The sequence below is a fragment of the Geospiza fortis genome, unplaced genomic scaffold (genome assembly GCF_000277835.1).
Source record: "Geospiza fortis unplaced genomic scaffold, GeoFor_1.0 scaffold173, whole genome shotgun sequence".
In the NCBI taxonomy this organism is placed as follows: Eukaryota; Metazoa; Chordata; class Aves; order Passeriformes; family Thraupidae; genus Geospiza; species Geospiza fortis.
Window position 1 is genome coordinate 4,555,939 of NW_005054334.1, and position 11,174 is coordinate 4,567,112.

Consider the following 11,174-nt stretch of genomic DNA (forward strand, 5'->3'; position numbering starts at 1 on the left):
TGGCCGCTATGGCCCAGCCGTCCGGGCTGCCCCATCTGCTGCGTAAAATACTTTCTGCAAATGCCTGTGGCTGACTGTTTTTCTCCTTCGTATTTAAATCGAGCCATAGCAACGTGTTAATGGCCAAATGTCCTCATATCACCCTGGCTTTGCCTCCTCGCTCAGAGCTGCCATAATATCACTCTCCTGTCCAGGGCCACCAGTTTGTCAGCTGGGTCACAGTGATGGTGCAAGGCTCTTCACGAGGGTGTAGAGAAGCAGGGTTATTTTGTGTGGGCTTGTACTAAGGTATAATTTGAGGAAAAGTGGCCCCTAGACTGAACATCAGTAAACATTTCCAGTGATTCCTGCTTGTAGATGAGTTTGTTTGAAATGCAGCTGCCATCAGTGATGATGGAAGGCCCTGGATCTGTGCAGAAGGAAGTGTTTGGGTGACATAATTGCTTGTCCTTTGGAAATAGGGACAAATATAATGAGAGTGGTAGGAAGTGGCACCACTTATGTGTCAGTGGCATTCCTCCTCCCTGGCAAGGTACGAAGACCTTTGTTGCATGTGTGGCTCAGTACAGGTGAGTGGGCCATCAGAGTAGACCATAATGGGACAAGAGATTAAGTACTGGAGTTTATGGAAGAGATAAGGGTGCTGAGAACTTTTATCTCAGCTGCCTTGAAGTACAGATGAAGTCCATGAGAGGTGAATGGAAGGCTAGAAGGCCAGTTAGACTTGAAGTTAGAAGACTGGGAAGAAAAATGAGATCACTACTGGTGCATGTCCTAAAAGATCTAGTAGTATTGTGACTACTTTTTATATCAATACTTGGAACTCAGTGTTCCTTCTTTTGTGTCCCAAACAGAGGGAAAGAAATGAAAACATTAAGATGGAAATGGAGCACAGTAGAGAAGATTTACTGTAGTACAGTCAGTGCAAATACATACTGAGAAAATGTAAGGGGGAAAAATCTATACTACTTAAGTAGTAAATGAAGATTATCCCAATTACCAGTGGATTGCTTTGGATGTTGAAGGCAGGTTGATTTTTTTAATGAGTTTACAGAAGACCTCATTATGGGTTTTGTCTGGAAGAATAAAAAGGTACTATATTTTTCTGCATAGCTTGCCCTAAAATCCTCAAACCCTTTCCCTGAAGTAGCATGGGACACTGCTATTACTTTTTCATATGTATAAAGTATTTGAAAGGTTGATTTGGTAGTACTTTGAAATTTTTATATCCAGCCTTGCTGATAGGTTGTTGCTTATTAAGCTTTTTAACCTTTTGTAGGGAAGATTTTTCAGGAGTCAGTGGAGAGTTGCATTAGAGATTTAGTTCTTGACCCCAACTGCTCTGAAGGGTGATTACTAGAAGAACTGCCACAAATAATGGGAATTCCTCTTAACAAAAATGGCATCTGAATTGGTCTTTCTCCAAGGGGCTGTTCTTTCCTTCGAGGATTTGCCATGATGCATCATTGCATCGTTGGATTCCAATGGATCTTGAATAAAAATCCAGACGTTTGCATTTGTTCCACAAAAAAAAAAAAAAAAGGGCAGGGGGGCTGTGGGAGTTACCTGCTTTTTGAAGTGGGAAGGAGCCATTGTGTCTGGGAGGTTTGTGAGAGGAATGTACCACTGCTTCCTAGTAACCTGAACTCATGATGAGGAATTACTCTGGACTTCTAAGATTTGTTTTTTCCTAAATATCCCAGCTTTTCTATTTTAAAAATTACATGGCATCTTGAAGAACAGCGAGGATTTCTGTCCAGTGTAAATTGAATCACAACTGTTTTTCTTTTCTCCCCCTCTCTCCAGTGGAATGCCGTGGCCCTGTGGGCATGGGACATTGTGGTTGATAACTGTGCCATTTGCAGAAACCACATTATGGATCTGTGTAAGTAAATGGGGAGGGACACAGTTTGAACAGCTGAAATTACCCCAGCTGAGTATATAACTCAGCAGAGCTTTCAGTTAGTAACTTATTCTTCTAATCTCTATTTTATGTAATGCTGAAGTCTCATAATCTATTTTTGTGACCTCTGTCACCATACTGCTTCTTCTTCACCCTTTTCTTGTAAAGAGTAGGATCTCTTGATGCCAGATCAACAGACTTGATGCTGCTGAGTGTATTTTGAACACAACAAAGGAGAAAAGGAGTAATAATAAAGAGGAACTGAAATTATTCAGGGTTGACAGGCATTGCTTACAAAGGAAGGTATTATATGTCAGAGTTGGGGAGGTTGCTATGAGTGTCAACTTCTCCATGACACTCATTAAGATGAAGTCTTGTAACACTCTCTGTGTCTGTGTCTGGCAAGGAAAGGCATGGACCAGGAAATTAATTTGACTCCTCATTCTATAAAACCTACCTTGCCTAACTAACTTAGTATGTGTTACAGTAGGGGGAATTTTGTAGCCACCTAGAAAATAATTTGTTCACTTACAAAGGAGAGTAATCAAATGCCAAAATAAAAAGCAATACATTGTTAGTATTGGTTTGATTTTTTTTTTTGCTATATAATCCTGATGATTTATTTCTATCATGAAGTAGGTCTGTATGCATAAAGTCACTGTTTTCAGTCCCTTAGAGTATTGCTAATGAGTAGAAATCCATTTTTTTCCTCAAAAATGACAAAGTGCTGTTGACACCATAAGTGTCCATCTTGTTTAAGTCATGAGGGACAGAAGACCTTTTAGCCTACCCCAGATAGAAATTTGCCTATATTCCTAAAATGTGAGGCTGGTGGAACCCCCCCAAAACAAGCCCAGGTCCAAGGACAGTGCGTGGGAATGGCCTGTCCTGATCCCATTGGAATAGTTTTGTTGCACTTTGGTTTTATGTGGACACCCTTGGAACCAATACTATTGGCAATTTCCTGTCAATAAGACTGTATGGAAATAAAACACTTCAGAAAAACGAGACTTCAAGTTCATAGGAACAGCTCCTGAAGGATGTACCTGATTTTACTTCATATTTAAATAATAATTACAAAATTACTTTCAGAAGCTTTGTTTGGGTGGGTTTTCTGTTTGTTTCTTTGTTTGTTTTTTTAAAAGAAGAGAAAACACACCATAACACACTGGTCTGAGCATGGGTTAAGCAGGTTCACTTCTGTTCTTGGGGATAGGTATGTTTGTATTTTGAGTCAGCTACTGCCTATCCATGCTTCAGTTTATTCTTGGTTATTAGACAGGAAATGATAACACTAAAAAGAGCAGAGATTATGAAATAAATTGAGGTTCTTTATGTAAAGATTTCCTTTTGAAGTGTCTCTAACCTGTGCCGTCTTGGAAAGAAGTTTCAAAGACTTATTAGGACATTAGTTGCATTTATAGAATTTACAAATGTATAGAATAAATATATAAAATCCTGTAATTCAAGATAATTATTCATGATAAGAGGGATGTATTTTAAGATAGGAGATGCTGGTGTGTTTCATTCTGTCAATCTGCCTCAAAATTAATTGCACCTCCCATGACAGACCAAATATAGTCTCATATATTTGCTTTTTTTTTTATAAATATCAAATAGGACATATGGGATGAAGGAGAGGTGTGGGGGAGTTGGAAGGAGAATGGACAAATGCTATTTTTGAGTAATAAATTTTGTTTATCAGTTCTTTAAAAAATATTTTAAAAAGCCCTACCAATATGTGTGTAGGGATTGAGAGTATTCAGGAAGATTAGGAAAAACAGTAAAGGAAAAAGGCATAGGTAATTTTTTTTCCTTTTTGAGTTGCTGAAGCATAACATGTTATTAATCGGTATGAGCAATGTTATGAGGAGCCTGGACTGCAAATGACAGACTAAAATTGATAGCATACAGAGTGGAGGGCATATCTAAATTGGTATTCCGAGATCAGTGTTGGCTCTGGATTTGCTTACTTCCTTGTTACAGATCATTAATGTCGTTAAAAAACCCTTTAATTAGATTTTCAGACATAAGATGTGAAGTGATGGCAAATTGAGAAAAAATTAATAGAATATGCAGAGAAGAACAACACAAGATTCAATTTGATAAAATGCAGGATATAAATGTCTCCCACTCCTAGCGAGAAAGAGAAACTTAGAATGGGAAAACATTAGAAGAGTGATAAGTAATGCCAGCCATGGAAATGAAAGTTTTTTACTGTTGTAAAGTCAGGCATCAATGCTAAGGTGTCATGCAGTTCTCCCCATGCATGTGCCTTATGATTCAGTAATACTGTGATTCAAAGGATCCCCCTGCCCTCAGTTTGGTTTGTATTCAGTGAACAGAAGGGATGAGTAGATTTTCAGTGTTTTGGTTTCATTCTTCTCTGGATAGACACAGGTTCTGTTTAGATTTTACTTTAGTCTTTCTTCAAAGGCTTGCTCTCTGGTGCTGTCACTGCAGCATGGTAAGTTGGGGAGTATTAACAGTGTGTTTAGTATATTGGATTGTCTTCTGGTCTAAAATGTGTAATGTCTTATTGTAGTAAGATGACCAGTATAGCTTTGAACTGTGTAAAATGTGCCATCAAAATACGGTCCCCTAGCTTTGATGGTAACATGCCAAGTACTCTGAATCCAGCTTCACAAAGATAGATATGTTGCAAAGAATCCAGAGAAAAATCTCAGGATGTTTATTAGATGGAATGGGTTTGGATTTATTTTTTGATGTGTGAATACACAGGTGATTTCTGCAATAGCAAATGCATAGGAAGTGGGCTGGTTCTTACAATGTCAAGGTTCAGAAGCTGCCATTATATAAGATGCATTTCCACAACTCCCTAGTTGAAATGCTTCCATTGCATCTTTCACAATTATTTACAGGTATTTCAGGTTTTAGCTGTCTCTTTCTGTCCTCACCTGCAGATACTCTGTCAAAAGCAAGGCAACAGAAGAGTCATTCAGTATTCCTCCAGTACCTGTTACTGTCTCACTCTTACAACTTCTTTTGGGTCAGCAGATGGTAAATAGCTTCTCTTTCTTTCAAGAGCCAGGATCATCAGCTTTCATTCTAGGATGGAGATTGTCCATGTGTTTTATTTATTTTTATTTGTTGATATATTGTCCTTTTCTGAAATGAAGTAAGTAGGAGACCAGAAAGTGCTTCAGCTTTTGGGAGGCCCTTTTAGCAGTCAAAGGTAGCAGTGCTAGCAGTAGTCTCCAGTGAGCTTGATGAGGGAGCTAAACCCGAGTGTCTTGTTGGAAGGGCTTTCCATCACCACCAGAGAACTCCTCCTCAGCCACTTCCACAAAAGTTCATCTGTCCTCTTAAACTTTTGGGACTGTCATGCTTTGGACTGTCAGTGAGAGTTTAGGTTTGTCAGTGAAAGTTGAGTAATACTGAAATGAATGTCAGTGGTGTTTCTTTTCCTTGCCTAAACCATCTTTCTTCCTTCTCACTCCCAGACAAAATACAGAGTCCTCTAAATCCTGAAAATTAAAAATTGTGTTCATGCAGCTCTAATGTTAGGGCCTCTTAGAGAGGGGAAAAAAAAAGGCAAAATGACTTAAAAAATGGGCTAGATGGACTTCATGTCTAATATGCCCAATATTTTGTTTCTAGCAGGGAAAGAGAAGAAACAAGATAAGCATATTGTGTGCTGGAGTATTTTCCTTGCTTTCAGCAGAGGCTTTCTGAGTTAAACTTTGCTTACTCTTTGACTTTTTTTCCTTCAGATTAATTTCCTCATCTTTTCCTACCACTCATCTTTTCACCATTATCTGTTACTGTACTGATACTGACCAGATATTTAAAAGTTAACATACTATGCCCCATGACCATGAGTCCATACTGCAATAACAGCGAAATTGTTGCAAAGATCTCAGGTGTAGAATTTTATACAAGTATCCAAAGTAATTGAAGATCTTCAAGGGTCTTGAGCATCTTACATATCCTTAATCAGATTTAGTTTTATTGCTGTATGTATTGAAAGATTTGGGAATTAAGACTGAAGTACTGGATTTTTTTTTCTTCTATAGGGAGGCAAAGGATTGAGCTTCCTGCTGTGGTATAACATATCTTTGATGTAAACCATATGATAAATACAGGTTCACTCAAATCTTGCAGAACAGCTGTTGCTACTGAGTTTCTTTAGACATCAGTCTTGTTTTGAGTAGTTCCTCATGACCAAGGTTAATTGACATCTCTTGCATCAGAAAAAATGGGCCTTCCTTTTATTTTGTGCACCTCCACACCTGAAAAGCATGAAAAATTGAGAAAGGGAAGAATGGGAGAGAACAAATAGAGATCACATTTTTCAGCCAAACCTATGGGATTTGAAAGTTTTTGAATCTTTAATTAGTGAATCAAATTCCTTTTCCTCTAAGCATATTCAAGCACATAACGAATGAACAGAGAACTGGAGCTGGTTCAGACATCTTCTTTGCCAGGAGAAAAAAATCTGCAAAACAAGAAAGCAGCAAGCCCATGTATTGAGTTCTAAGCTGATCATCTATCAGCAGATCTTTTTAAATTATGTGGGCTTGACTCCTAAAGAAGGCATCCTGTAGTAAGAAGTAAAATCTTATAGTCTTATAGGTTTGTGCTGCTGATGGTGGAGGAATTGGAAAAATCTTTTTTTCTTCTGAAGTTTATTCTTGAACTGGAGCAGAAGTGAATCGTTCAGGCCTTAGAATGGAGAACTGGCTTGTAGGATTTATTTTCTCAGTGTTGTTCTTATTTCCTCACCTTTTTTCATCTCTTTTATGTACACCATCTGACACAAAAGCCCAAAACATAACTCAAACTCATAAAAAGTTAGGGTTGGGGATCCTCCTGGGTACTCAGCTCCAAGGTATAAAAAGTCCAAACCATACTGTATTTCCTATTGTGGATTTTTGGGATGTACTTACCTATCACGAGACTATAAAGACAGGCAAACTCCAGCATTACATGAGCAAATTAATTTGCAAATAAAGTACATAATGTCTGACAGGAACATATAAGAATTTGTATTGAGAGAAACCTGGGTAAGAAGTTTAAGTAAATGTACTGTCAACTCATCATCAAAAGACATCTCTGTGAACACAAGAGGAAAAAATTAAAATCTTTATCTTTGAAATTTGGAAAACAGAAACATGTTGCCAGCAGATGAGCTATGTACTCTTGCCCTCTGGAACTTTGGAATACTAAAAAAGTAGAGGAAGGAGGAAATCAGGATTAAGAATGTTTTGATATGATACTTTTGGAAAAACAGTACACATTAAACCATAGCTCTCGATGCTTTCTGGTGTGTCAAATACCACAAAAGAGCTCCTCCTTCCCTGCCTACATTTGCTATTATGAAGGAATCTACCAGTTAGTACGTGTGCATGTACATCTTCAACTGCTGTGTATATTTGTTCCATCTTTATTTCCACAGGCATAGAATGTCAAGCCAACCAAGCATCAGCTACCTCTGAGGAGTGCACAGTTGCATGGGGCGTCTGCAATGTAAGGAAAATTTCAGTTGTGGAGCTTGCATGGGGTGATGCTATCCTCCTTTTTTGAAGATGTGGGACAGAATCAGTTCTGTAACATGCTTCACATAATCCACCAGAAATAAGAATTTTAAAGTCCTTAATGTTTGCTAGAATGTAGAAAGGAGAGAGATAAGAAGGTGAAAGATGGAGAAATGTAATAAGACAAAGAAGCAATGGGAGGAAGATAAGCCTTAATATTTTTAAATTTTTTTTAGGTATAATAGGTCTTTCATTCTGAGCGTGATTTTCCTGATCATAGTTTGCCTAGGAGTTATACCTTTTCCTTTGCCCCGCTAATAGGATCACTTGGATGTCAGCCTGCTTGATTTGTCTTTGTGAAGGCTAATTCAAAGAGTCAATCTGGGGTAACCAGCTGATTTCCTTCCAGTTTTGGGGGAAGATCAAATCAATTTGTCCCACTAGCATGTTAACTCCAAACTTGAATACCTCTTAGCTAGCCTGGGCCTGAGTTGGAAAATAAAGTATTCCATAGTGGAATAACTTCCTGATCCTCAGTCCCATCTTTACTCTGCTATGGGATTGAGTTACAACGTGATAATGCTGGAACAGGACCATAAATGTTGCAATTCTGTCTGCAGAGGACAAGGGCAAAATTTTAAACCATGTCAGGATATTCTAATGTCAAAATTATGTTGTTGTGTGTGAGTGACCACAAGTGGAATGTTGGTTTTAAGTAGCTGTATGGGGTAAGAGAACAGTTGCCCTTATCAAATACATAAATGATTTTTTTTTTCTAATTTTGCAAATTCCTTTTTATTCAGGCTCTGGTATCTCCTGTAAACTGACAGAAAGCTTCCTTCAGCATGTATACATTCATGTCATCCCTGCTACTCACTCTGAAATCCCCTCTTTTCTTTCTGATTATGCTTCTTATTAGCATCTGCTCTGCCAATTTTGGCAGCTGCTAAACTCTGCACTCCCTCCTTCATCAGAAGTCAGTCAGTTGCCACTGTATGCACTGTGGAACAGGCTCCCTGCTGCTGTTTCACTAATGTTTCCTCTTCTCTGAAAATGTGGATCAATTCCTTGGTGTTTATCAGCTAATTGACTGATCAGTTGTCCCCACCTTTGCCTGCAAACTCTCTTCTTCCTGTGATGCTTTCAGTGGTAGCTTTTGCATTGAGGTGCATTCTTACACTCTGAAATTATGTGATCTGCACTTTGTCTTCCAGCATGCTTTCCACTTCCACTGCATCTCTCGCTGGCTCAAAACTCGCCAAGTATGTCCGCTGGACAACAGGGAATGGGAGTTCCAAAAGTACGTATCCTGCACAGATTGCAAGGTGAAAAGTCCACTTGTCCTGTAAATATAAAGGATCAGTGTCAGATTGGTGTGTCTGAGGGCATGGTTGCTGTTCAGGGAGGTTCTTTCGTTAGTCACCTGGGTCTAAGTGAGCTCTAAAGGGAGTCCAAGCAGCTGTGGGCTATGTAGGAGCTGTTAAAAAGTAGTGATTTCTACTGACATTCTCTCTAAAGAATGGAGAGCAGGAGAGAAATGGAATTAGCTAGAAGTAGAGTCTCAGGTGAATACTGTGCTGCTGCAAGAGCAATTTGGGTTTAGAGGATGACCTGAATTCAGCTCCTTAGGTTCCAAAGTATTTCTGCTGAGGTGCCAGGGATCTTATTGGGTCCCTCTGTTATCTTGATGATTTGTTTTATAACTCTGATAGCCTCAGAGATTAATACAGCTGATTTCCTAGCATTTGGAAATCAAGTGTCCATGTAGCCATTCCTGCAGCTTTGGCCCATTTATTTATAATTGCTGTATTGTTTGTTTTATAATGTTTTTTAAAGATTTCCTGTCAAGAATAGTAGTAGGAGATCCAAGAATGGGTTTTTGAGGGATAGTCATATTTTGAGAGGTAATTGTCCACTGAGAATAGTTAGGAAGTTTGCCTATCACTTGCTTCATTCTACACCATTGATCTGGTAATCTTTTCTTAACTGTAGATTGTCCCTCTCCCCACCCACAAAAAAAAATCTGGTCAGAGTTCAGACTGAACAAAGCAAAACAGTTATAACTTGAAGATTGTGTTTGGACTCTGGTAGACAGTCAGTCATGAAAATCATCATTGATGTGACAACTGAAGTACCATAGTTTTTGATATTAAGATGTTTTCCTGAACACACAATGAAAACCGAGTCCATGTTGCCTGGCTAATCACTTCATGTTGCATGGGCAGCATGATGAGAAACAGAGACATGAATTAATATTTTCTGATGTGTGCTCAATCTGGGGCTGTGACAAGTTTTGGTCTTGCTTTATGCCAGATATATTTAAAGTGAGATTCAGGGCAAAAGATAACCAATACTGAAGTCTCTGCACATGGTGTTGTGGATTGCTCAGGCTCTCTTCTAACTGGGTAGATTTTTAGGGGAAGTGAAATGTGGAGAACTTCCTAAGATTTCCTTAACAGTATTTCACCCATTTATATGTTAATTGTGCTGTGGTAGAATGAAAATAAATCCACCCAGACCAGCACTCCTATGAATTGTAATTTTTAAAAGAGCATTAACATATTATCTATTTGCAGGTATGGACACTAGAGAGATGGTCCCACGCTTCTTGTTATGTCATCGAACTCAGTTGTTCATGTCACCATGGGTTTGTTTTAGTGACTTGGAAAGGCAGTAATGTATACAATTCTTCTTTCATGCTAATTTCTTCCTATTGTGTACCATTGAATAAAGTCTTGCTGGAGCTTCCTGTCAAAGTTTTTTGTCTTGTGTTCAGGAGCGGGCAGTCAGAGCATGAGGGAGGAGAATTATCTGCAGACCAGGGACTTAAACTAAGCTTAACTCTTTAGCTGGGGACTGCTTCTTTTTTGCTGTGCCAGGCTTTTGACTGTGAGTTTGGTTCTACTCCCACACAAATGGGAACCACACCTTTGGCTCACTGAGGTCGGTGTTAAGCTCCATTGTGTAGTGCAGTGGGTGCAGGACGTGGCCTGGCTAAGAGTAGTTTATGCAAATAGCTTTTTGTGTGGACATGCTTTATTAGAGCAGAGTTGAAATTGTGATCTATACAATTAGGGGTTGTGTCATCATTAGAAACTATTCTCTCACTTCTACTCTTGCATTTGACTAGACCACCTTCCCTGCAGAGGAAATTTTCACTAACTTCCCAGTTCCAGCTGTTTAGCTTTGGGGAACAGAAATGGGATGTCACTTTTTGTCAGTGTTCATAAAGTGCTTTCATGTGTTGAGTGAAAGTAAACTCAGGAAATTCATGTGCTAGATTGGCTGGAAAGCTAAAAGTAAGCAGTATATAAGCAAACCAATTCTTTATTTGCTTTCTAGTGGTATTTTTCGCAGTTCAAGTCCAACTGGCCAAAAATCATTCCTTTGAAAACTACATGATGTTCTGTTTCATGTCTCCTCTGCCAAATGGCCTGGTATCCTCACTGCATCAAATTTTGCCCTCTATGTCAACAGCCTCAGCAGATGCTGGGAACTGAAACAGCATCCAAGAAATTCCTCCTGCTACAAAAGGCTGCCTCTTTATGTCAGCAGTGTTAGACATGGTAGATTTCTGTCCCTGACTATTCATGATGCCATCTTTGGATGCCTTTTTTTTCTGCTAGTTACTGAGGATGGGAAATTTGATAGCTGATGTTAAACATTAGTGTACTGTAGTGATAGGGGCTAAAGATGGCCATTGACAGAACCAAAACTTGTAGTTTTCTGTAATTGCTGGGGCTTTCTCTAATCTGCAGCAAGCAAATGTCTGG

At 38.9% G+C, this 11,174-nt stretch overlaps 1 protein-coding gene across 1 annotated transcript in view; it reads left to right on the top strand.

Annotated features, from left to right (window-relative positions):
- The window catches only part of RBX1 (ring-box 1), an 11,258-nt gene extending 1,101 nt beyond the window's left edge, over positions 1 to 10,157 (top strand). The window contains exons 3-6 of the mRNA XM_031057761.1: positions 1,807 to 1,885; positions 7,323 to 7,393; positions 8,616 to 8,701; positions 9,978 to 10,157. Of these exons, the coding sequence (XP_030913621.1) occupies positions 1,807 to 1,885; positions 7,323 to 7,393; positions 8,616 to 8,701; positions 9,978 to 9,990 (249 nt within the window). The 3' untranslated portion in view covers positions 9,991 to 10,157. The remainder of the gene's footprint in view (positions 1 to 1,806; positions 1,886 to 7,322; positions 7,394 to 8,615; positions 8,702 to 9,977) is intronic.
- Positions 10,158 to 11,174: the final 1,017 nt, after the last annotated feature.